The following is a 27,575-nucleotide window of genomic DNA, read 5'->3' as shown; positions in this document are numbered from 1 at the left end:
CCAAAACATTTTTAGTTTAAATATTTATACCCTAAAACCTCTAAGCCTTTAAAAACCCTTTAAGACTTTAAATAATACAAATGACTTCACTGGCTCTCAAGGACACTCTGTCTGTCCTTGAACTGGTGTAAACATGTAAATGTAAACATGTTTATTCACATCAAAGTGATGTAGTGGACTTTTGAGGCCTAAACCAGTAATGATGAAGACATGGTCATCAACGCTCTATTCAGCCAGCTTATATGGGTTGAGTTCTCTCCTTACCAGTAATGGAGGGGACTTCACAGCCTGGTTGCTGTCCGACCTATGGAGGGCACCGTTGAGTCGTTTTTTTTGCATCTGGGCGGTTGAAGAGAACATTGAGAGAGAGCCAGAATGAGAGATTGACAGATTGAGAAAGACATTGGCAGTTAGAGAGAGACAGACAGAGATATGAGTCAGAGAGACAGAGAGAGAGAGAGAGAGAGAGCTCAGTTGCTATCTTTGTGCCTTAGGAACCCTGAGAGTAAAGCGCCTGTGGTACCGACTGAGGAGTCGGTACCACAGTTTGCACCAGCTGTGGGCTCTGCGGATAACTACACTCCTGCGATGTAAATGTACCTTACAGTCTCACCATAATCATGAGAGAAATCCATTATCTGCCATGGTACTTTGCAATACTACAACCCTTCCATATACTGACATCAATAAAGTTTACATTAAAACATTTAATGAATTAAATATTTAATAATGGTTGCAACAGTGCTGGTTACAGACAGTTTGGCTGCTAATGAGGAAGTGAAACAAATAGGACTATAAAATAATAGTTTTATAATAAATAAAAAATAAAATATGCACTGGTGCACTGTGTGTGTGTGTGTGTGTGTGTGTGTGTGTGTTTAGCTGTCGTGACCGGGTTTTTAAACATGGTGCAGTCTGGCTGCTGAATAATGAGGCCAATAAGTGAGAAAAGCAAGCCTTAGATGGTGAAAAATTAGGCGGCATGATGAGTGAGTGAGTGAGTGAGTGAGTCACTCAGTCACAGACTCTCACACACACCAAGTGACACATTGCCATACATTCCTATCAGGACAGTGAGAGACTACAGGCGCAACCAAGCAAGTGTCGACAAAGCCAATAAAAACAATGACATGTACACAGATAAAACACACACACACACACACACACACACACACACACACACACACACACACACACTACCCACATTCACATACATTATACCCACACGCTTTTCCCACACAAACACACACACCAACCTTTTTGATGCTACCACCAGATTTCTTCACCATCAGCTCATCCACCATGGACTGTAGGCAAATGCTCATCATGATGGCCTGTCAAACAAGTTACGAGCATGGGGTCAGACCAAAACGCTGCTTGGATGCTTTAATGAAACATTTCTGACTTTGATGGCCAGACTTTCTATAAAGTTTGCAACTGTGTTTGTATATACTGTAGTTAAAATAAATAGTTAAAATAAAACCTGAACAACACCTGAAGATTTTGAAACCAATATTCTAATTCGAAAGCATCTTCTTATAATGGAAAAGACATGGTGATAGAATGAAACACTATCAAAAGACAGGGATCAAAATGAGGATATTATGATTTATAGGAGCACACCAATTATTTGGGAAATAAGCTTATTTGCTGTCTGCCCCAGCGTTAGATAAGAGAATACAAGCTCTTTTGGCTATACTAGCTATAGGCTAACCCATGTCACTCCCAGATGTGAGTCGCTACCGGATGTGAGTCACGCATGCTCAGATTTAAAGGTTTACGGTATAGAGTCAAAGATTGTTAAGGCGGAGCAAGATATTTCATCAGGAGCCACTTCCGGGAACCCGGATCGCACGAGGGGGGGGGTCAAAATCCCCCTTTATGCAGAGCAGAGGCAGCGACTGCTCCATTGAAGTCTATGGCCATAGCTCAGAATTTTACCACATATGCTAAGGTCTTGGTTCTATAGAGTTAAGAATGTGATTTTTGGGCATGTTTTCATGATCCTCAAACCCTTCTGAACATTTCAGGTACATTTTTAGCATTTTTGAGCATTCCAGTCTGGAGAAAATCGACTTTATATCAGGTGTGCGCCGGTTATTTATGCCGCTGCTGTTGGCCGGTTGCAACGTACGCTCATCAATAAGTCATCGACACGCCTCTTTATGCAGACAGGATTCGATCCCCATTTCGCGCCCATAGACATGAACTACAACAAAGTATCTTGCTCCACCTTAACAATCTTTGATAGAGTGTCCCAGTGACTTCCGTTTTACTTCCGCTACAAGGGACCTATCTTTCAAAAAAATATGAACGGGAGTTAATGGAGAGATAACAATTATTTTTTGGTCCAGTTTGAATTGTGCCACGAATTTCACATATGATGTGTGTGAATTTAAAAGATAATTTTTCACGTCAAGAAAGTACTGTTGTTCGATAGACTTCAAAAGTTATGTTGGTTTTGTGCGAATCCGCTCAGTGGACTACATCTCTCGTCTCGAACGATGTACGTCACCAACGTAATGAAACGATAAGATTAGCTGTTATCCTAGTTAACGGTTGCATCTTGCTGCCTGATATGTCACTTAACAGTATCTAATGTAGAGTCTATGGACGAATACAACTTACCTGATGTGTTTAATTCTCTGACTCATGGTATTTTCATCGGCAAGGAAAGCCCAATTAAGACCTGTTGCTGGTAGAAGCTATTATACAATCTAGTGTGGCTGTGAAAGAGCTAACGTAGCGCGACTGATTGATGGGTTTGTCGTCGCTGGAATTACGATCTTCCACAATGTTGTAATTCAACAGTTACGAAACAAAGTGCAAATGTCTACATGAAAATTTGTCTTTAAAATTGACAAACATCATATGGGTAATTCAAGGCACAAGTCAACCAGGACCAGAAAATAATCTCTTTTTCGCCATAGACTGGCGTTCAAATTTTTTTGAAAGATAGGTCCCATGGTGGCAAACGGAAGTGGCGTCACTGGGACACGCCAAGGGATCCACTGTAAGCAAGGTGGGCGCGTCATACTGAAATTTGTGAAATCCATAAAATAATAAACTTTTCTGTTTCAAAAACGTTTTAGCTATCTATGATTGTTTGATTGCTAACGTTGGCTCAAAACGCCATTCAAGTGACGGCCTTTTTTGATTGCAAACTTGTAACGTTGAACAAACGTTATGTAGGTCCATTTTTATTGACATTACAGAAGTCTCTTGTTAGCAGGTTCTTGTAGGCTACTTCAGCTTCTAATCTAGAACTACCATCAGAGATCATGCCGTGAAAATGTGATTAATGTGAAATTATAAATTATTGCTATGTAGGCTAATGTACTTATGTCATTATTCTGTGGCTAACAGCAACACTCATAGTCGCAAAGTGACGCATGCGCGACTCATATCCGGTAGCGACTCACATCGGGGAGTGACACCTACTTCCAGTGAATTATGTTAAGCTAGGCTAACGGTGTCAGACTGGGTTATTGCACGTAGAGCAAAGAGTATGTGTCCTCGGGTAGATGGCAAATAAGTTAATTTCCCAAAAAGTTGGTATGTTGATGTGTGAAATGTGAATTAAAAAGTATTTTCTGATCACTGACCTGTGGACTGGTGATGGTGACCCATTGCAGACGGTCTTTGCTCATCAGGTACTCGAAGGCCAGTTCCAGCTTGACCTCACACTTTGCCGAGCTACAGGGGTTAGCCGATCCATTCGTCACCGGAACCTGCTGCATGTGGGGGCGGGGTTGGGTGGGGTTGAGGAAGAAAAGGGGGAGGACAGGGAGGGGTCTAGTGTCACTTTACCCTCACAGTAAAGCTACTGTTATACTACACAGCTTTTTAGAAATCTTAGAATCATATCTAATAGACAGACATGTCAGTCACTTTTTTGAAGAGTGATTGTCTCAGAATGGCTGATTGGATCATACCACCCTGGATGATTAGGCTCACCTACAGCCCAACGTCTAAAAATCATAGAATCAAGTCATGTCTGGTTTAGTCCTATTCCTAGTCCTAGTCGTACATTAGCAGACTGCCAAATACCAGAAACAAGTGAACATTTTAATGAAAGAAAACATTTATTGAGGAACGTAGCATCCACAACCATAGCACACACCATAATCTGTGGATCTTGTCAACTACGACAGGCCAAAGTACTTGAGACTTTAGACAAATCACGGAGCCGGCCAATTGCAATCCGGGGTAAAAGTCGCAAAGTCTAACCCCAGCTTGAAAGGATGCGTTTGGCTCCATTGTTTATGACTTTGAATACCACACTAAATGTCACTTCATTCCCACAGAACGTGGCGAATCCTCGAGACATAAACAGCCCCCACAGTGAGGACAGATGCCACCTCAAACGCAACAGCATCTTAGAGGTCATCACTCTCAAAGCAATCAATGTGGTTTCCTGTCGGGCAGAGTGTCAAGAGAAACTCAATACACACTGCAGCACTAATAGAGAACATAGTCAGGCTCATTCAAAAAAGCTTTCTGTATCAAGAGATGTGCTGTCGAACAGCTTCTCCTAAAGCTTAAATAGAACTTGTTGCATTTGCTAATTATAAACACAGACAACTAAAAATGTTCTTATGGGCACATATCTACGTGTGGTCCGGATGAGTCATACAGCTCGTGTAAAATCAGACTGTATAGCTCTGCAAATAATCGCTCTCCTTTTAACTACTAGGCCGTAGGCTACCCACTTCATGAAACCTATTTGGAGGATATTTTGTTGGGGGAAAAAGTTATTTCATGAGGTGAATTGACTGCATGTTTATATGATGCTACCAACTCTTTTTGGGGGTGGGTTTGGTCAAATAAGAGTAGACTGGGCTGAAGTAATCATTCACTGTTCACTTCCTTTCCTGGGTCTATGACAGCAACATGTCCATTGACCTGGTCACACACACAATCCCTTATTTCTGTTCCATGTACTCTCCAAATGAAGCCAATCCAAGGGCTTTTCATTAGCAACTACGGCAACGCATGTCCTTGGCCTCAGCAGACCTGGACTAATAGCAATCACACCACGGCTCATTCTGAGGGAAGTGTGATACCCTTAATTAAGTATATCAATTAGGAGTGCAGGAACGTGCAGGAGACTGGGGGTTTTCCGATCGATGGCCTCACAACAGTCCGAGAACTGGCATTAGCATTTAGCCGAGTTAGCGGTTTGTGGAATTAGAAACAGCAGAGTGGATGCTGTTGTTCCAAACAATGGCAGGTCATTGCCAAACACAAAGGCAGCTACTGACACGCCAGTGCTTCCATGATGCATTTTATTTGACATTCATCGTTTCCATAACCGTTAATCACTTCTAGAGGGAGTTTTTGCACTAATTAGTAGCTGAAGCAAAGTAGCTGTAGTTCCTGGCAATGTTTGGAGCTGTGCATATCGCCGCTTACGTCTTTTATCACTCTAATGTTGTGATCAGCACTATAGATTGTGTGGATAGACTGGCTGGCAAGAGGTGCTGATGAATGGGGACGACACACACTAAGAGGGAGGAGCAGGAGAAAGAGAACTTTCCCTTTATGGTACAAAGCTGCAAACAAACGAGTGACTGAAACAGTGAGCAGACTGAAAGAGACATTTACCGATGACGTGACCCTCCAGCACCTCATGCGCGTGACCTTGAAGCTGCCCTCTTTCATCTGCTCGCTGGGCAGCTTCACGTGGAAGTTGAGCTCGTTGTTGCCCGCGCTCACGATCACGTGGCAGCCCTTCTCCGGGAAGTCCGTCACGCACGGGTCAAACTTGATGTAGCCATAGTATTTCAGCGTCTGAGCCAGTCGGATGAGCTGAGGAGGAGACACAGATCCATGGCCACAACTTAATACATGTCCACCAGGCAAGATCCTCCTAACACTACAAAACAGTAGTAGGCAGCTGTGGCCTACAGGTTGGAAGTGGGATACACCAGTTAGCCTTTAGCTAGCCTATAGCTAAAAGGGAGCAAAAGACTAACCTACCTCCAGTGAATCATTTTAAGGTAGGCTCATGGTGTCAGATTGGGTTATTGCATGCACAAAGAAGAGAAGGATATGCATCCTCTTAGACTGAAAATAGTTTAGATGTCTGTATTCTGCCTTAAAGGAACACGCCACGTTTAAAACATAATATGACGCAAAAGTCAACAGCTATTCATGAGTTTAACGGCCACATCTTAATCACTTGTTCTTTTCCTTTCTTTGAAACCTTAATGCTTCATTTTGAGTAGAAACTAAAAGCATAACCTTTGATGTGCAGAGTGAATGTGCTTGCAGGCGTAAGCTCTAGGGGGTGTGCATTTTCCCAGTGGTGGCAGGGAGACAGAAATACCTCTTTCTTCGAGCCCTTCTCCTGCAGTGATTTGAGCTGTCTGTGCTGGTCTTTGTTGACTAGGATCCAGCCTCGTTCGATGTCCGACACCGTCTGAGGAGAAAAGGAGACATACTTAATCTCCCAGCCGACAAAATGGAAATCCACCTCCATCTGGGGGGAAATCAGACTGTGCTCTGTGGAGTCTACACATGAGTCATTGGCAGAATGATCCACAGTATTTCAAGCACCTTTACAAAAATGGACACTAATGGTACAGACTGATTTCAGTGTATGGATGCATAGCGTTTTCTTGTTTTATCCTGACAACTGCAGCGGAGTAAAACCCTACACGCTAGGCTAGTTAACACAAACTAAACCCAGGTTTGGCAGGATCTGTCTCAGCTTTCAGTCCACGTGTTTTTCCAACTCAAAAATCTGGCTTCCAGAGATGGTCTCTGGAGGGTTGCCTACAACAACACAACCAACAGCCAACAACCGTTTCTCTTTTTTCCCATTTATAAAGGCGGCAAAAGTAAACAAAAATAATAAGCACACTTGTAACCAAACCAAATGACCAAAAGTCCAACACTTTCAGTTCCCTTTTTGTGCATTAGCTGCAGATGTGACTTCCTTGCACACACACGGGAGTGGAAAGGCAGAGATGGTGCAGCTGACCGCTCCAAAACACCCTGCTTGTTCTCATTACAGTTAAAATTCAAATCACCTAAAAGCAACATCTACAATTACAGTCCAGCACAGCACTCCCATATTTGCAGCTTTTGAACTACAACAAAAAAATGATGCAGCTGCACAATGTGGTGCAACGTTTTGGACAGAACTGTTGTCAGACCTATTCCAGGAACTACTCTAAGGTGCAGTAGGAGTTAATAGTGTGCCTTGAATCCTTTATAAATTAGTGCAATGTTTCGGAACTGAACCATGGTCAATTTGATCTGCTATAACATGAGCACTGAAAAGGGTTTTTAAGTAGAAGAATGGAATGCATTTTAGTCGAATATTATATACTACCTGATCTATAAAACCCCTGATGGTGGTTTTGCTCTTCTAAAAATGTGACATCATGCTACAGCCAGCTGGTTTACCTGAGAGTATAACAAGTTCAGGCCCACTCTGTTGTCCATGACGTCGTTGTCATACGCCGTGTCCCAGTAGCTGAGGAGAGAAGAGACATGATTAGGTAGGAGAAAGGGAAACTGCAAGTCAACGCCCATTTTTGTTCAGAACAGAATCAGCAAAGTGTGACAACAGCAGTCAAGTGTGCAAGCAAAACAAACGGACAGGAGTCCAGTCATTCATCACTGGATGCAAGTAACAAGATACCATTCATTACATCTTCTGTCTTTTCTTTGATATAAGTCCAGACTTTTTAGGGCCCGAACACCGAAGGGCGCAAGGCCCTATTGTTTTTGTAAGGATTATTATTTTTCATTCACTATTATTGTTATTCCACTTTTTTGCTTTCCTGTTTTTGAGGCGGTTAACATGGTCGGAAACTCTCGAAATTTGGCACACACGTCAGGTGTCACGCATCACAGTTAGGTACTAGAGCTTGACCCCGGGCGTGGCCCAGGGACTCACTAGCGCCCCCTTAGGTGACTGATCTCGTGGTTGGCATATATTTTGAGGTGGTTAACATAATCGAAAAGTCTTGAAATTTGGCACACACATCAGGTGTCACACAAAGCAGCTAGGTAAAAAAGCTTGGCCCCGGGCATGGCCCAGAGACTCGCTAGCGCCCCCTTATGCCCCCTTAGATGACTGATCCAGTAGTGGGCATATACTTTCAGCTACACACACCAAATTTGGTAGGTGTCTGTATCTCCAAGATGAACAACTTTCGTATGTACAATGCATTAGCCACGCCCAACTGGAAGTGAGGTATTTGGGATTTTGTGCAGACTAATAAGTCATGAAATATGTGCTGAATTGTGATCCCAAAAGAGGTGCTTCCCATGGGTGAAAACGCATGAAATTTGCCACACACATCAAGTGGTACAGTGAATAGACAGGGATAAAAGCTTGGCACTGGGCGTTGCCCAGGAACTCCATAGCGCCCCCTTACGTCACAGTGACTTGTGGTTGGTATATAGTTTTAGATACACACACCAAATTTGGTGGGTGTATGTAACTCCCAAAAACAAACAACTTTTGTATTAACATGCCATTAGCCACGCCCACAGGAAGTGAGGTAATTGAGATTTTGTGCGTTGTGGACACAATCAATTTTAACGTACTCCTCCTAGACGGTTGATCCGATTCATGTCAAAGTTGGTATACATGACGCCGAGATGTTCCTGATTATAAATTGTGAAGTTTTTTTTTGATATGTTGTAATTTGACGAAATGGCGAAATTTTTAACACCCTTCCACATAAACAATAAATGTGTCATAATTCACTATGCATGGCTTGAAATGTTTTAAATTTCACAGGTCATTGAAGACAATGTTAATGATAATATTCACATGCCCATAATGCATGTTTGGCATAGCGCCAACAACTGGCAACAGAAAGAATGACAATTATACTGATCTCACATGATCAATTTGAACATACTCCTCCTAGACGGTTTGTCAGATTATTTGACATTTGGCAAACATTATGCCAAGATGTCGCTGATGTTAAATTGTGAATGGATTTTTGAATGTTGTAATATATTTGATATGATTTTAATATCTCACCACATAAACAGGAAATGTGTCATAAATCACAGTGCATTAAATGAATGGTCTGAAACTTCTCAGGTTAATAGAGATCATGATTATGATGATATCCAGCCACCCAATGGGCCTGCCTGACATAGCGCCACCACCTGGCCAAGCAGGAAATGTGCCAGAAATGGACAATGCCTTAAGTGATTGATCTGAAACTTTATAAAATATTGGATATCATTATTGTGATGATATTCACATGCGTAATTCACAGGCCTAGCATAGAGCCACCTTCTGGCCAAGCAGGAAATGTGCCAGAAATGCTCTATGCTTTGAATAAATGGTCTGAAACTTCAGGTTAATAGATATTATGATTATATCCAGACACCCAATGGGCCTGCCTGGCATAGCGCCATTACCTGCTCAAGCAGGAAATGTGCCAGAAATGCTCTATGCTTTGAATAAATGGTCTGAAATTTCTCAGGTTAATATATATTATGATCATCATGACACCCAATGGGCCTGCCTTGCATTACGCCCCCACCTGGCCAAGCAAGTAAATGTGGCAGAAAATAAAATACAAAAACAAAAATAGCACACGCATCAAATATGTACATTTCACAAACGCACCACGTCGGTGCTTTGTTGGATTCCGACATGTCACGGGTTGCGGCCCGCAGGTGCTCGGGCCCGCCATTGCCGCTTGCGGCTATATATATATATATATTTTTTTTTTTTTAATACCGAGGCCAAAGAAACTAGATAGATAGATAGATACTTTATTGATCCCCAGGGGAGCTGCTGAGTAGGCTGCCACACCTGACGGCGCCGGAACCGGTGTCCTCAGAGCACCAGAGCACCTTTTACTCACTGTCCTTACTTACCGAAAGCGGAAAAATGCAACAGTTGGGTCACCACACACACACACACACACACACACACACACCTTAGTCACCTTAACAGGACACTATTTTGCAATAAATGACAGCATGGGTGTGACCCTCCAGTGGGCTGCCAGAGAAGCAGCTTTCAAGAGTTTCAAAATCACATGGGTGCTCATCGGTCATCAGTGTCCAAACCCAAAAGCAAACCTCTCTGCCTCCAGCCGCGCACAAAATCCAAACCGCTGAAACCCCTTCAAGTGCTCCTGAGGGCCTGATTGCTTTGCCTGACCCGCTAAATTGGAACCAGACCTTTATCACTCATCACTGTTGTTTTTGTGCGCAGTGACAGCCCTGGATGACAGCTAGCTGGCGGTGGATAGCTTTTAAAGACAGACACCCACTTCAAAATGCACTACACCCTCCCCGAGTGACTACACTCAGCAACACATCAACACTTCCTCTACACTTTCAACAACCGCTCCGGAGAGTAGAGCGAAATGACAGACCGTGGTTCCACCGTAACCAAGTGAAAGACGCAAGTGGTGGTTCCAGTCGACCCCCACTGACCTGCGTTAATGAAAAGTGGGTGAAGGAAATGAGATGGCGAGTTGACTTGCAAAAACCCTCAAGCTCCAGAGAGCCGAGAAGGGAAAATTGGATCAAGATCCCGCGCCAGTGAGCACCGTCTGTCGGCAGAGTTTAATTACAGTCATGAAATATTAAAGTCGCTCCCGACTGAGTAAAGGATGGATAGCATAATGGAACTGTTGATGGAAATGATATCTCAAACTGTAATATAAAATGCATGTTAGAACAGCTGCAATAACATTTGCGATCCCGCAACTCCTGGCTCCGGAGATCAGTGCAACCTTTTGGCATCTTGATCCTATCCTGTCGACAAACAACATCATCAGTACTTTCCATTTTGCCGTTCCAGTTTGGTTCTCAGGAGACTTGTCCACTTGATCTTTCTGATGTTTTTCCATCTTGATTGATATAAAAACACAGAGAAAGATACTGACAAACAAAGGCACACACTCCATGATACCCATGCACTAATCTTTCTCTCTCTCTCTCTCAATCTCCCTCTCTCTCAATTTCCCTCTCTCTCTCTCAAAAGTAGGTCAGCAGAACTGAGGCCATCCTTAAGGGAAACATCAGATTAAGGGGGGCGACAAAGTCCTGAGCACTTAGTGTATGTGTCCCTGAAACAATGATGGAAAAGAGGTGTCTGTGTGCACATGTGTATGTGTGGCAGTGTGTGTGTGTTTGGGGGGTGGCTGTGTGTGTTTGTGTGTGGTGTGTGTGTGTGTGTGTGTGTGTGTGTGTGTGTGCATATAAGTTGGGATAGCCGAGTCGTTGCCAAAAGCAGTCAGGATCATTTCACACAGTAGCCACTAGGGGTGGGCGATATATATCGTCTGCGATAATATCGTGATTGTTGTTTTAACGATGTGCAAATTTACATTATCGAGTATTAAAAATTACTTATGGGGAAAAAAACACTCGGAATCACACATTAAAACCCCATACATTAACTAAATCCAGGAGGTGTATGCAAGAGAAGCCCTGTTGCAGCAGAGCAAGTGTCACATGATCGCTATTGGGTCCACGTCATCACATGCAGGCCTAATGTTTATTTTGTGTAGCGAGATCAAGACGAGCCTACTTGGGATTTTGTGCAGCTACTTTTGTTCACGTAGCATTGATGGGACAGTCACATTTTTTCCTACATGGTATTATATGGAGAAAACATTTGCCTTTGAGTATTTTAATAGTGAGTTGTAAACAAAGAACTCTTCTCATGTAACCCTTTTGTAAATGGACTGAAGTTCGCTCTAAATATCATGTATCGATTATGCTAACCGTTAGCATCTCTATGGGATTTCTCATATACATTAGCCATAAGCTAACGCATTAGTTTCTATTCTGTAACTTGGAATGCTAGCCTACATGATTTCTCTTAAACAACTCTGTTGGTCTGCTTAGTTTTACAGTGAATCCTAAGTAAAGGCTTTTGAAAGGAGCTTCAGACTTTCTCTTGGGAAACTGTTAGGCCTAGTCATCTTCTCTAATGTAGCTGGCTAGACCATGTCATTGCCACACAAGTGGGGGCAAAATTGGAAATGTGTCAGAGTGAATGCATTGTTGATTTGGTTAAAAAGTCACGTTATTGGTTATTATTGTATTGATGCTATTCATAAATAACGAGCTGTAAAGTAACTCAGACTTTTACATTTTTTTTTAAAGGATATCGACTAATTATCGTTATCGTGAAAATCACCAAAATAGAGATATTATTTTTTGTCCATATCGCCCACCCCTAGCAGCCACGCAATCAGGACCTCTGGCTCACAGATTAATATATACTGTGTACATAAGACTCCTTCAGCCTCCTGCCCTTCTCCCAGCTCTCCGAGGGAGTGTGGAGGGCCTTTCGCACGAGAAGGAAAGCCGACGTATTTATGCAGCTGGATGAGGCCAAGCGCAGGGGGTGCGGAGGGGTCGAGAGCTGAGCACCGGTTAAACACCCCCGTAAGCCAATCGAGTTGGGTGAGCCGCACAGTTCCCATGCACGCCTCACCAGTGCACTCCTACACTGCAAAAACTGCTTATCTAACAAAATCTAACCAAGTGTTATTAATCTTATATCAAGCTAAATAAAACTAGTTGGTATTGTTTTCAGTATAAAAGAGACTTACCTAGCGCTTTCTTGTGAAATCATTTGACTTAATTAAAAAAAAAAAAAAAAAAAAAAAAAAAAATTGAATTATTTTAAGACATCTCATCTTGAAAACAAGCAAATTTGTCTGCCAGTGCGTTAAGCAAATTTGTCCTAAAAACAAGCAAATTTGTCTGCCAGTGCGTTGAGCAAATTTGTCTTGATAAGACTCCTTAAAATAAGTTAAAGTCTTCTTAAATTAAGTCAAAAAACAGGAGAGCACTAGGTAAGTCTTTTCATTAGGGCTGTCAAAATAACTGATTCATTTCGATTAATTAATTTGAGAAAAAAATAACTGATTAAAAGTCAAAATTAGACTGTAAAATGAAGGAGAGAGAAGAAAACGTGCTGCCTGGATCATTGATTGGAACATTTACTTTTTAAAAACGGCCTGATGGTTTTAAAAAATAAAGTGTTGAAAATAAAGTCTTCTGCAATGTCTGCAGCAAGGAATTTGCATATCCCCGGAGTTAATCAACTCTATAGTCGCACATCAATGCAAAGAAATAAGTTTTGACATTGAGGGGAGTGTTAATTTATTTTCATTGTGTCCCCTAGGTTATATCTGTAGCCTGAAATGCCTTGTATGTGAAAAAAAAAAAAAACTTCCCGAAGCACTTTTGAATTTATTTCCTTAGCATATTAGGTCATATCATAGATTATTATAGCAATTATTTGAACAGTGAAAATAATAATAGTTTTTGAACTTTAATGTCACTAATGCTGATTATTCAATGATTCATTTGAATTTAAATATTTAAAATACTTTCACAGCAAAAAATATATATGCGATTAATTAAAATCACAGAGTATGTAATTAATTAGATTAATTTTTTTAATCGATTGACAGCCCTACTTTTCATACTAAAAACAATACTAAATACATTTGTTAATCTTAATATAAGATCAATAACACTTGGTTAGATTTCATTTTTTGCAGTGTATGCTGTGTGTGTGTGTGTGTGCGTGTGTGTGTGCACACTTGAAGAGAGGGCAGGAAGAGGTCACCGTGTTGAAATGAAGGCAGATGATCTAACAAGATTCAGTCACAGGCACCCACATACCTGCAGAGGATTCACTGTGTGTTTATGTGTGTGTGTGTGTCTGTGTAGCTCTCCTATCTCCATGACATCTGGCAGAGCATCAAAAAACAGTGAACTGTTCGCTTGACATGACTCTTCAGAGAGATCACAGGGGATCATGCAGAGGTCAAGAGGGTGTTCTCCTCTGCTAGGGGCTAAGTGTTTCGTGTGCTTTATAGGCCTGGTACAGGGTTGCTTCAATGAATGGCCAAGGCATGTGCAGCTAATATGTTAACATCCAAGACATGTGCGTGAAAAGAAATGAACTCAAGCCACTCATTTGAAAACTCAAAAACCTCATTATCCATTTGCTTCTAATAATCTTCAAAGTGCCGACAACTCTACTTCCCCATGACTCTGGAACTCATAGAAGTGGGTGTCATCACCTTCTGGCCATTATGTGATCAAGCCAGCACATCTTTGGGGCATGAATTACAGCAAGCACTGGCAAAGTGAATACGAACGCGTTCTCCGTAGCCAAAAGAACAAAGCTTTCTACTGGACTGCCTGGACTGCAGCAATGGAGTAGAGTGAACAAAGGCAACATACTTCCACATACCCAACTTCCTTCTTTACTGATGATGAATGCATCTCATGGCCAGAATTTATATTGTGATGACTAGGCACATCAAACGGAGGTGTTTTGTTGGATATTGGAGCAACAACAACAGTCAATCGCGGACACTACCACTGATCAAATTACATCCTACTCCAGGTTTTACATGGGACGTAGTGTCATTGGGATTAAGAATCGCCCTTAAGCATTTCTTTGGTATGGACTGACCTTCCCAGTCCTGTGTGAGGCAAAAGGGAAGAGGAAGTAAGTTGAGTGGAGGAGTAGCCGCGTGGGTGAGTGCTATGGAGGGCGCGCCTACCTTTTGCGAAGGACGATGTGGAAGTCTGGGCTGTGGAGACTGGTGACCGACACGTAAGGCAGCTCGAACTCCTGCAGCTTCCTCACAACTTTCTCACCACCGACAGAAGTCAGGGAGAGAGGGAGGGAGGGGGAGGGAGAGGGAGAGAAAACAAACAAGAGGAAAAATCAACACACTTTTGGAATCAGAAATAATAATGGCACACAATGATAAGACCAAGGCATGAGAATCCATAATCCATGAATCCATGAGAATCTAAAATCCAGCCGTCCAAACTCATCACATCGGAGCTACAATATGCGAGCTGGGAAGAGTACACAAGAAGGGAATACGGCAACAACACAAATAGAGAATTTAAAAAATATATACTGCGAGAAAAGGAGAAGGAGGGACAGTTTGCGTTGTGTGTGTGAATGACAAAAGAAAAGACAAAACAGGCAGCTTATGAATTAATTTTATCCTCTTGTATCAAACACAGGTGGGCAGAACAATCAGCAACCTTTTAAACCAGAACTAAACACATGATTGAACACCACCGTCACAGGCTGGGCTTTGACATTTTTGTGCAATCACCAAGGGCTATGGACGGGGAGTGCTGTAACTGAGGTGGCTAGGAGCTGTTCCAAACCAATCACGTGGCTCGGCTATGGCTTCGGGCTATACATATGTAACAGTGGCAGGGTGGACCACTCCCAAATCAACATGCTTTGAGTTCTCCTTTTGAACATACCAGCATTGACTAGGTTTCAGGACTTCTGAATAAATGAAGAGATCAGCATTGAAAATGTGTCTAACCGTTGAGAGTTCACAGCTATTGACCTTTAAAAAGCAAAGGAGAAAAGAGAATACTGAACTCCTCTAAAGAAGTTTACTCTTTACAACAGTGCTTAAAAAGGTCAGAGAAAGCCCTCCTACTGATGAATTAATATGGTCAGCCAAACCTTGGGAGTAACCATTCACATTAATGTCACATAGAACACTCCCTCTGTATGTCCGTTATGGTTTTTCATGGCAAAGTTAGGAGAAAGTCGGGCATCAGTTCTCTTCAATTGTTCCCAGTACCCGTCTTCTATGCTACCATTCTGGGTCAAACACAGCTGATAAAGTGGAGGAAGTGCTGCTGATAATGGATTAGAAGCGTGCGGCTCTTTCCAAGTGACCTTCTCTATGCTTGTTTGCCTTTAGTAGTGAAGACAAGCCCTACAACAAAAATGTAATGGACACATGTCCAGACTTGTCTCACTGGCAGGCTGAAGCCATCTTCCTTCTGGCAGTGTTGTGTGGGAGTAGTGCCGTGAACAAATCCAGATGTTTTATGGCAGCATTTGGCTGTGATGGCCATCCTTGACCTCGGCTCACAGATAGGGGTGTGAGGGATTGGAGGGATAACAGCTTTGCTGCAACGTGGGAAATTCCCAGCCCCACTGGAAGAAAATAACAGTCCCAAAAATACTATATCAACAACTGGGGTGGAAAACAACATCTGTAATGTTTCCAGAGCACTTGTTCAACAACGCTTAGATACCGTACTTAAATAACCATAATGCCTCATTATACTAACTATAGCTTTATGTAATTACACAAGTATCTGTGTATTAATATGGTGTTCCTCTTTGTGAATCAGTGTATGTCGATAAGCATATTACTCTGCTTGATAATCTACTTGATAATCTTGTCACACTGACAGATTTCGTGTAAAATGTGGTCTGATAACGACAAAGATTGGGTATTTGTGCATGAGGCATTTCAAAAAAGACTAAGACATCTTAGAAAACTCTCGCTGGGACCTGCAGGGAGGGGTCCAAACCACGGATAGATTAGCGGCCGAGCAAATGCCAAGCCCAGATTTCTGGTACAGCCTGTACCCATGTTTGCAAAACAGCAGCCTTTCAAGGCCTGGAGCAGGTCCCATAGAAGTCTTTCTGCATCGCCCTCAGTCAACAACAGCTTGCTTCTGTGTGATGACAAACACAGTCAGTCACACTCTCGAGCGCTCTCCACGCAGTGAATAGCCACGGGTGGACAACAGCGTGCCAGAGACAGATTAAACTCTGTGGGGTCCTCAGGGCTTACATAGGACTCCTACTGGGGCTGTGTTCTATCCAAACTCTTTGAGTGATGATGAAAAACAAAATGGAAAAATACAAACTGGCAGATTGAGCGACTGGAAACGTTAAAAATGGAGTTTACTGTGGCGCTGAGGCTTGCTGGGGGTAGCCAGCATTATCGGAAAAAAAAAAACACCTCAAAAATGTAAATGATGTCTTCAAAAAAAAAGGGGGGGGGGGGGGGGGGGAATGAATCTCTTTCTCCCTCCCCTTAATCCAGAACCAAGAGCATCCATCTTGGATTGATTTATTAACAGCCCTAAAGGAGAACTCTCTGGCAGCACAAACGACTCACATTTATGTATTTACCACTGGAGAGACAATGACAATACACATAGCAAGCAACTCCATTGATTCTTCACCGCCATAAATCATTTTGTTTATAATGCATTTCAGAGCCTGCTGTATGCCTGGAGAAATATTTTGTTTATCGGAGCTCCTTACTAAATTTATTTGGTATTGAACTGCTTCTTGAGTATCTACAGTGTTGAGTAGATTCACAAACATTTATACATTCAATTCTCTTCTCCAAGGCTGAGGCAAACTGAATGTTGAGAGAATTATCAACGCATAACCAGAGGGAATTGGACGCCCCACACCAATTCCATCTCATGTCTTTCTGAAAGCATCTGCTGCTGCAGCAAAGGGAGGCAAAAACACGACCAATGAAGCCAAAATAATAAAGCATTTTTACAGTACAAACTATGCAGAAAATCTATTTCTCTATTTATTCAATATATATACACCTACCTATACATAATATAAATCAAAATATGTATTGTGTACATATATCAGTTTCGTCTGTCCTGTCTAAAGCATTTGAGATATGAGGGGAAATTGTACAACTACTGGAGCTCAAGTATTCCTAAAAAAGTAAAAGTGTAGTGCAGATTGCACAAGTGGAGTTATGCGGAAAATGTCAGAATGCAGGACATTCTCGTCCTCAGAGTCAGCCGCTCAGGGAACCAAGGGGCAGTGGCGGTGCAATCAGCTGCAGATAGCCTCAAAGAACATGTTGACCTGGCTGTGATGGGATGACTGTTTCTGTGATGGCGTCATTGTGATCCTGTTCCATGTGTTTGTAACGCAAAACGACACACAACACATAAAATGAGTAACAAGGCAAAAGTGGTTTAAGAGAGCTTTTATGGCTTAAAGCGCCAATAAGTATTTCATTGTTTACATTTGTAATGCAAGAACGGAAAACAAGTCTCATCGTTAATTAACCCTGACTACACTTCCCAGAATGCTTCACTGTTGTTTTTGGGGATAGAAGGAGGACAAGAGTTTTTGTAAAATATAATGCAATGCTATATAATGAGTAAATAAAGTGTACACTCTACTCCTTCTCTACTTTTTTACATACAGTTGTTGACTGCAGAATACGGGCATCTACAAACATGAGATGTAATTGACAACGTAATTAAATTAGCCTGAGAGAAACCCAATCTGTTCACAGGGCTTTTGGTGCACATGGCTCGTGTTAACACGCTTATGATTATTACTGACAGGGCGAAACAGGTCGGCAGCAAATTAAATTCTCTCCTCCAGATTCAATTAATTACTCAAATTAAGTCAACCGCAGCCTATCCTCACGACAGGCCGATGGTGACCTCTCATGTTACCCTGACCAGGACACATGATCACTCTGTTTCAGTGCTGGGACACAGACCACCTTCACAACACTTACGATGAGACACAGCATACGGAAATATATTCACAAGATGCTATATGGAATTCTTTATGTCAAGAAACATACTTTTAGATGAAAATTTCCTCAACAGTTCTGTAGCTCCTGCGTCATCACTCCAGATACATACAATGTCACTGAAACTATACTGTAGCTTCACTAATAGGATCTAATATTGTTTATGTATAGCAGTAAACACATTGCACTATTTATTGTTCTTTTAAGACACACAAAGTTAAAGGTGACTGATATTTAGGAGACGCTTTTTTTCCAAAGCGACAAGGACTCACAACAGCAGGAATAGAACCCGGGTCCACCAATTGTCCGTCGGCGACGTTACCACTGCTCCATCACGCCCGACAACACATAGGGAGCCAACAACCATTACTGTATAGAGTACACAAAGCTCCATAGATGTTGACGGGTATAAATGTACTTGTGTAGGAAAGGTCAAAGTTCAGGGGGTGTTACTCACAGGTGTATCCTCCCTCAGCCGACTCTTGGACCAGTGAGAGGCTGAAGTATCCCACCAGCTCGTCGGGCAGGTCCAGCTTCGTCGCCACTGCCTGCCAAGGAAAAAAGCCACCGACAATCAGAACAGGCTCCGAGATTCAGGATGCTCCAAGATAATTGATTCAGGATGGTGTGTGTCAGTTCTCATTTAGTAGGGGAGAGTGCACCCTGCAATTATAATAACTCAAATACAATGCATTGTCTTTTTCCATAATGCGTGTGCATTTACCATGTTAGACAAACAAACATACAAAAAGAAAAATGTACAAAAAGAAGCATAACATATATAACCAGTGACGAGGGCATCTTACACAAAGTACAATGGCAGGTACAGGTACCCTTACAGAAACGTCAGGTTTCTGGCGAACAGATGCCGCAAATTTGCAGCAAGGTCATATTTTCACATGCAAATTAGGTTTCTGGCATACAGTTGCGGTTAACTTTTGGCAATGTTGCAGCACATTTTCAGCAATGTCATATGCAAATTAGGTTTGTCACCAGAAGTTCACTGAAGTTTGCCATTATTGGCTAAGTGTGGTGGCAAATCACTGGCAAAACACATTTGCCACATTTGCCATTTTCTAGTGAACTCATTTGTTTCCCACAAATCACCCACAAGTTTGCTGCAAATCTGCCGCAAACATTTAATTTTTGTAAGGGTAATGTTAAGACGGAGTCAATACTTTCTGATGTAAAAAAAAAGGACCACAGCTAAAAAGCCATCGGGGACTAGGCTGAGGACGGCTGAGGACGGCCGCAGACCATTTAGAAAAGGAAAAGCTGTCCAGTGGAAATGTGGAGGGGTGTTTCAAACATGGGCTGAGAGAAAAGGTCAGACCCCCTCACTGTGAGCCAACAGGGTCCATCTGTGCAATTTCTCTCCCTTTAGGAGAGAAGTGTTGAGGAGGGGATGCAAACTTTCAGACAACTCTGACTTCTCCGAGGCACTGACCCAAATTGGGCTGTCCGAGAGGACAAGGGTATTCTGATCGATGAACTTTTGTGCCTGAAGGTAATCGATCCCATCTGCCTTGGAAGCTTTTCGTAGGCCTGAGAATTATATTGCATTTTTTCCACCCTTCCTTTCTCTGGTTAATGGACAAAAGGGGTCTTATGACCAAGTCACTCGAGCGGGACCAAAATAGCATAGGGTTTACAGTACACTTGGGCACTTAACCACTTTATAGTCCTCTGGTTGCAGTTAGGGGCAACTGGAACCAAAGTGATTACAGTGAAGGACTTTAAGGACATGTGCACTCACTGCAAAGACAATCTGAAGTGTGGTCAAGAGTGCACCTGAGTCCAGCTTAAGACACAAACACACACATGCATAGATGGATAACTGAGTAAACACACACACACAAACACACACTTGAAACAAAAGACATTCACAGATTGCTTCTGCATGTCAGACAAAAAGTGTGATAGACTACAGCGGAGAGCACAATGCACCTCAGCTTGAGCTTCAAGAAATGAGCTGACTCTCAAGGTAACCTTTGGATATGTAATAAATGGAGAGGAGGACATGAGAGAGAGAGAGAGAGAATGAGAATATGAGAGAGAGAGAGAGAGAGAGAGAGAGAGAGAGAGAGAGAGAGAGAGAGAGAGAGAGAGAGAGAGAGAGAGAGAGAGAGAGAGGAGAGAGAGAGAGAGAGAGAGAGAGAGAGAGAGAGAGAGAGAGAGAGAGAGAGAGAGAGAGAGGGAAAAGAACACTATAAAGAGAGGGAGAATGACAGAGAAGTAGAAATTACAAATATGTCTGCTGATAGTGCATCCCGTTTCACTGTCAGTTGGCTCCATAAATGTGCAATCACAGTGAGAACTGCATGACACATTCCTCACTCACAGCACTAGATGCCAGGGCCAATGTGTTGTTTTTTCTTTTTTTTTTTTTTTTTTTTTAACACCACCAGGGTTATGTAGAGTTGATAGACTGAACCCAGGAGGGGCTTTTGCGTGCTTCATATACAGGACAGATGGATAAGTGCCTTTCGGAGCACTGGAATGAACTCTGGAACGGTCCAAAAAAAAGAAAGAATAAAAAAGGAACAAGCAAACAATGGTTTCACAGCCTATTACACTTCATTGCTGGCAGCCATATGTGCAAGTTGGCATCACTCTGGGGGCTTTTTTTATTTGGCGGGGGGCGGAGGACACAAAGGGCACAGACTGCAGACACAGCCTTTGGCAGCAGGACATGGGAAATGAAAGAGAATCGAAAGGTGGATATGAAAAGGTGGGAGAGAGGGAGAGGGAGATCGAGAAAGGGAGAGAGAGTGAGGGAAGAAGAAAGAGAGAAAGAGAGAAAAAGAGGGGGGGGCGGGGGGGTAGTGCCTTGTGGGAATACACTGAGGGGGACCCCCCCCCCATCACAGTATCCCAAGAAGACATGCAGTACCTCCAGAACGTCCTCCGTCTGGTCCGATGTGAGGATGTTGACTCGCACTTTCTGACCGTTGGACAGGTGCACCTCCAGCTGCACCTCCTCTGTGGGGATCTGCTGCGTTTCCTGAGGGAAAGGCAATAAAGACAGAGTCAGACAAACAGACAAGCAAGACAAACAGAGACAGACAGACAGACAGACAAGCAAGAGCTAATGTGATATGGATCTAGCTCTTACTGTAGGCAATACAACATCAAACTACCTAGATAAGTTTTGGACACACTGATTAGCAGCGCCAACGCGTTGCATCAACAAATCGACCATCTACCTGTTCAACACCAATCACTTAAATTTATTTAGCTTGCCTAGTTTTTTCAACCTTTTTTAAAGCTGCTGCGATGATGTGGATAATCAGGTGTTGCAGTGTTGTGCCCACCAGTTGCTAGCACAGGCCATAATCTAGCACTATCCGCACCATAAATAAACCTTGGGCTTGGTCAGTGACGCTCCAATAGATTGCACCCGCAATTGACAAGAGGGATAGGTCAAAACTGCAAGCTGCAAAACTGATTTATCAGGCAGCCTATCCACATAGGGGGTTAAATAGTTCTTATAATGTAGATTTCTATAGTATGAAATATGATTTAAAAAAAAATAAATAAATAAAAAAAATTAAATAAAAAAAAGCACCATTACAATTAAAATGTGATCCAAACTTTCCTGCCCATTGCCTGCTAGCCCAGCCTACCACACTCCCCAAAATAAGCATTTTGTCATTTCTGTATATTTATTACCAAAGCATTTATCAGTAGTACAGTTAAAATGGGGGAAAATATGAACAGGGAGGAGCAGTATTTATGATACATGTTTTTAAAGAAAATGGCTGCGTATTTTTGTATCAAAATACTTTATAGGTGGGTATTTTTGTAGTTGAAAAATACTGCCAAATATTTTGGTTAAATCAATACTTTTCAAATCAAGTGCAAAACAATGAATGCAGCCTCTGACTGGTTCTGATCAGAATATTGAGATTCAGGAAGATGATCTAGTGCAAGATGAGTAACGTGTGCTCATACACACCAGGGGCGCATGTTTGGTCTCAGCTTTGGTAGGGACATAAACTGGTTGCCCTGAAGATGTAGGCTACACTTTATGAGGACGCTTTGAATGAATAGGACTTCACAACAAAAATAATACGAATGAGTTTGCTAAAATATTGGTAGGGACAATTTTGTAATCCCAAAATATTGGTATGGAGTGGACATGATCCTATGGTCCATATGCAAACCTACTCCCTTGACACACAATACATTCCCTCTCTAATACAAACCCACTCACTCACGTTTACTAACTCATCCACACTTATGAGTTTGCCTGTTTTTGGTAAAACTTTGGAACAACTTTGACTGATGTGTATGTGCCTTCCAAAGCTGACAATGCACAAGGCACCTTTCTGAGTAATGTTGCTGGCCAGTGTTCCTGAGTGTTGTTGATCTGGCATGTTCCCTTTGATATTGGGCGACTTATTTTTCTTGAGAACTTTAATCATCAGTAGGCAAATAGCATGATCATCCAATCGGAACACATGGAACCGGAACATTGAACATTCAGGGCACACATTGTACCATGAGTTTGAAGTCATTGTTCTGCTAATTGTTAAATGTTCTGCTTGGGTTCATAACATTTTCAGTAAGTGGCTACAGAATTGCTATTTCTACTTCTATTTTTTGCCTTTCAATCAAGTCAAGCTTACACAGCAGGGAGTTATGCCATTTACAATAGTCTGCTTTCCAGGGGGTTGCGGGCCTGTGTGTGTGCGTATTCCAAGCACACTCATGAGGCTCCTTAAGTCTTTTCCTGAGCACTTTGCAGATCCATCTTCCTCCAGCACCCCTATTGGCTTGGGGGGGGGGGGGGGGGGGGGGGTTGGGGACGTTGTGAGAGGGATGTGGGAGGCACGCTGCCGTGGCCATAAATCTCTGTGGCGATGATGAAATGACAAGGCAAGCCTGATCTGATAACCCAGAGTGCATTGCTCTACTGCTGCAGCAGAGAAACCAGTGAAGAGAGAGGAGCAGAGGAGAAGAGAAGGGAGGAGGGGGGGCATAGTGCAGACAGACTCAGACTGCATAATGAGACAGCTACTGCGCTCTGTGTGTGTGTGTGTGTGTGTGTGTGTGTGTGTGTGAGAGAGAGGGAGAGAGTGTGAGTGTGAGTGTGAGAGAGTAAATATGTGTGTACGTGCATTGTGCTGTGTGCACCCAGGTGTGTGTGACCGCATGTTGCATACCTGTGCGTGCAGTGTGTGAAGTGTACATGGACGTACAGGCACAGCAGCACCATCAGTTAAGCTCCTAAAACCTTACCACAAACAGATACAGTAGCAGTAACAGCAGTAGCTGGATTCATTTAGGCTACAACAATTGCGTTTGAGCACCGATACACCAACACAAGCCCTGCAGTTGTACAAGAGAACACACATCCGAACACCCACATCAGCCACCCTGAGCACAACATTACATGCGTCACCATAGAAATAACCATAAACAAACTAGCGCACAGGGTAAACATCACTGCAGCCAGAGGCACCGTATGAGAGCGTAATACCGGCTCCGCGCAAAGGACAAAGCACTCAAGTCATAGCCGAGTGCTCACAATTCATATAAGTACACTATTGCCAAATCAGAGGTCGTACAAAAGCTTCTGATAAATAAACACAAATCTAAGTCTCTGAATAGTAGCTGTTCAACAAACACTGGAAATCAATACCATTCATCACTATATAGAGCACTTTTAGAGCATGGCCAGATTGTGTACAATGTTATGAGGGTCCACCTCACTGATTGAGTGTTGTGGTGGTCTTTCAGGGTTAAGGCAAGGATCACATTAGCCAGCGGCAAGCGGCAAACGTAACGCAACGCTCAGACCATAATAAGTTTTATCTCGTTCCTAAGCAACACAAACAGTTTGTCAATTGAATACGCTGGCGTTGCGCTTTGAAAGTTGAACCAAGTTCAACGCACAGCTTGTTCAACGCTAGCGTTAGGCCAGCGTTGCCACCGTTCCGCTGCCGAACCATAGAGAACAATATGAAACCTGCCGCTTGCCAATGTGATCCCCGCCTAAAGGTAAAGACACTGATTTGATTCATAACATGTTTGTTTTATATTGATAGCTGTCACATATCAGGAATATCTCCCTAAATACTTAGAGGAAAGTACCTTAGCGATTACACCAACGTTGCTTTAAGAAAAGAATCTAACCTAGCAAAGCAATACAAGGACTAACCTATCAAAACCATTTGCAGAACAGACACTTAGTTGCATGTTGCAAGGCCTTAGGGGGAGGGCCTTTCAAGATAGCCATTACTGGAGAAGGGATGTTGTTTTTTTTCTTTGGTGTGTTTCAGTGTACGACTATATACTAGCATTAATGACCTTAAGGACACTGGCCAAAAGTGATCTTTGACTTTGAACGAAGCAAGGCAATGACCATGCCTACTGTTTGGACAAGAATGTGAAAATATTTGCAAACAAGAAGAGAGGGTCTATCTTAACTCCTGAGATTGCAACATGCATTAAGATATTGTAGTGTTTTCCTGTAGAACTATCTGTTTTAGGGGAAAAGATGCATTTATCATCTTCAAATCTATTAAATAAAAAAAATCTGTACAACAGCACTAAAATGCCTAAATCTTTTTACGGCTCATTAAAACAGTTCTGGTTTGATATATGGGAGTTAAATTCATGAGGAAATAGAAAACATATCCAGCTTAGACTGAAAATGCTTGCAGTGGCACTAGCTTGTATTAATAGCACTTAAAACCTTGCCAAGACCTTTGGAATGGCCAGATTTATCACTGTTCTACCTAAGAAAGCAGAGCTGCATTGATGGATCACATAGTCAATACACGGCAACGCCCAATTCAGACGGGTCCTTCATTTGGGGATCACTTATGAATTCCCTTCAATAGCTCTGCTGACTGGCAAATAACAGATTGCAAAGAAAAAGGTCACAGAGAATGAGAATGAAATTGGGATTTAATTCTTTGACATGAGAATGCAGTTCCAAAATTGACTTGTAACCTTCACTGGAAAATTGTTGTGGAGCTGTCCCAGCCAAGAATGAATACTTCATCAAGAAATATTTAAATTGGCTGTTCAACTGCCTATTCAGATGGCACACACACACACACACACACACACACACACACACACACACACGCTCAATGGATTACGAAATACCGTAAACAGCAAAAACAGGCACAACCCAGAGCAATGGTAAACAGAGATTGCTTTGGCTTTGCAGTCAAATCAAAAGCCAAAGACAGACAGCCAGAGGAGACAGAGAGCTAAGGCAGTGTGTACCCTACGCTTTTTGGGTATATTCTAGGCATGCAGAGTATTGGTAAACACTTAATATCTATCCTATACATCCCTAAGGAAGACTACTAAGAGATAAGAGATGCTATGGACAAAACTGGACAAAACATATGGCCCATTTAAGGCCAACGTTACATATGGAACACTCAGACAACCCCTTGCCCAGGTGTGCTCTCTTACCTGCTGGGCTTTCCTCAGGAAGCTGTTGAACATCTCGCTGGTTCCTAGCATAGGGTCTTGTCTCACTGATAGGGCGAGGAAAGGTGTTAGGCAAATGTCAAAAATGTATACAAACACATAACAATTGTATGCAAGTCATCAGAAGTCATACTAAATGAGTTCAAGATGCCAGTGGCTTGCATTGGTTTAATGAAGTCAACCCTACACCATGATGTCATGAAGGGAGTGTATACAGTATAAGCAGCACAATGGAACCATATGATCTCATCTTTTCCAGTCCATTGTTTAGGTGAAATAAAGGTAACAATTATGAACATTATTTTTTTAAGCCAATACATTGCCATCATATGTAAAATATGAAGTGGGTTGCCATCATTTTACTTTTATAAGAAGCTAGTAGAGTGAGCTATTGAATGATTGACAGAGACATTCATGTGCTAAAATGGATTAAAAGCAAGAAAAGATTTTTGGAGTGCGACCATTTGTTATTTTTTATGAGTTCCCTGGATTACGCACCCACAAAGAAACAAGAGAAGAATCGGGAGAGCGCGGTGTTGGCCAAGAAAAGGACAATGATTGACAGAGAGAAAACATTTTTAAAGTTCCTTTTAACAGCAAGAAACTAACTAGTCAGCAACTGTCCAGCTGTTGACCCTGTTAATTATTACTAACACAGGGACAGAAAAAAGGCAATGAGGCCAGTTTTCAACATGGACAGCCAACATTCCAACTGAGAACTGACCTGCAATGAAAATACTTTTAAAAGGTAGGGTAGTTGAAAAAATGTTAGGCAAAATATTTTTTTTATTTTTCTTGTTTATGTTTTGTGGTCTCCTTAACCCTTGAAGTGTGTCCACTCTAAATGTCGTCTGTGGAAAGTAAACAGGGAGGGGGGCGCTCGTGGAGGGTGTCCAGTGTTTATTTTCACACTCGTTCCGGGCGTGCCTCTGCTATGCCGCGCTCACAGATGGTGACCCCAACGGCCCACGCCACCACACCGCAAATGTGCACAAAATGAACTTATTCACTCAGAGAGCAGCCTGTGTGTGTGTGTGTGTGTGTGTGTGTGTGTGTATGTGTGTGTGTCCGTATGCTGACAGGAGTCTGTGTGTGTTTGTATGTGTGTGTGTGCAAGTCTGTGTGTGTCTGTGTGTGTGTGTGTGTGTGTGTGTGTGTGCGCGTGAGTGAGTGAATGCGTGTGCGTTTGTATGGTGGTTTGTTTTCCGTAACTGTGTAAAAACTATGATGTAACTATGCGAGGCTGGGCCAGCTGAGAACAGCCTGTGTTGCTCCCAGACTATGAGCAAACACGCTCAACAAGGCTTAGCTTGTTTGGCGCAACGGGCCAAAAGTCCAGTGGATTAGAACAAATGCTTCACGGGGCTACCTACCCCATTTACTTTTCTTCTTGCTTTGTGTGTGTTTGTGAGTGCGAGTGCGTGCACATGTACAGGATGCAAGAGAGTGTGAGAGTGTGAGTGTGTGTGTGTGTGTGTGTGTTTGTGAGCGCAACACTTGTCTGCGTGTGTTAGGTCACCTCTGGCATTGTTACTGCTGAATAGCTTGGCAACAGTGTCCATTTGGTCATAATTTAACTAGAGAGCCAGAGCAGGCGGGACTGGACAAAGGAGGAGTGGAGCGAAGTAGAGCCGCAAGGCCTGGGAGGGTTCATAAAACCAGGTGTGTCAGCAAAAATGTCCCCCACCTCAGCTGCCTCCTCTAACCCCAAAAATTAACCCCATCTAAACGGCTCCCTCCAACCCTCAAAAATGA

At 42.6% G+C, this 27,575-nt stretch overlaps 1 protein-coding gene across 1 annotated transcript in view; it reads right to left on the bottom strand.

Moving 5' to 3' along the window:
* Nucleotides 1-27,575, bottom strand: part of snx17 (sorting nexin 17) — a 43,129-nt gene that overhangs the window by 4,159 nt on the left and 11,395 nt on the right. The window contains exons 4-13 of the mRNA XM_042094173.1: nucleotides 25,803-25,867; nucleotides 21,256-21,366; nucleotides 18,820-18,910; nucleotides 14,547-14,634; nucleotides 7,417-7,486; nucleotides 6,332-6,424; nucleotides 5,608-5,811; nucleotides 3,606-3,734; nucleotides 1,257-1,334; nucleotides 265-339 (exon numbers count right to left, since the gene is read on the bottom strand). Of these exons, the coding sequence (XP_041950107.1) occupies nucleotides 265-339; nucleotides 1,257-1,334; nucleotides 3,606-3,734; nucleotides 5,608-5,811; nucleotides 6,332-6,424; nucleotides 7,417-7,486; nucleotides 14,547-14,634; nucleotides 18,820-18,910; nucleotides 21,256-21,366; nucleotides 25,803-25,867 (1,004 nt within the window). The remainder of the gene's footprint in view (nucleotides 1-264; nucleotides 340-1,256; nucleotides 1,335-3,605; nucleotides 3,735-5,607; nucleotides 5,812-6,331; nucleotides 6,425-7,416; nucleotides 7,487-14,546; nucleotides 14,635-18,819; nucleotides 18,911-21,255; nucleotides 21,367-25,802; nucleotides 25,868-27,575) is intronic.

The sequence above is a fragment of the Alosa sapidissima genome, chromosome 6 (assembly GCF_018492685.1).
Source record: "Alosa sapidissima isolate fAloSap1 chromosome 6, fAloSap1.pri, whole genome shotgun sequence".
NCBI lineage: Eukaryota > Metazoa > Chordata > Actinopteri > Clupeiformes > Clupeidae > Alosa > Alosa sapidissima.
This window is presented reverse-complemented; position numbering and strand designations above follow the sequence as displayed.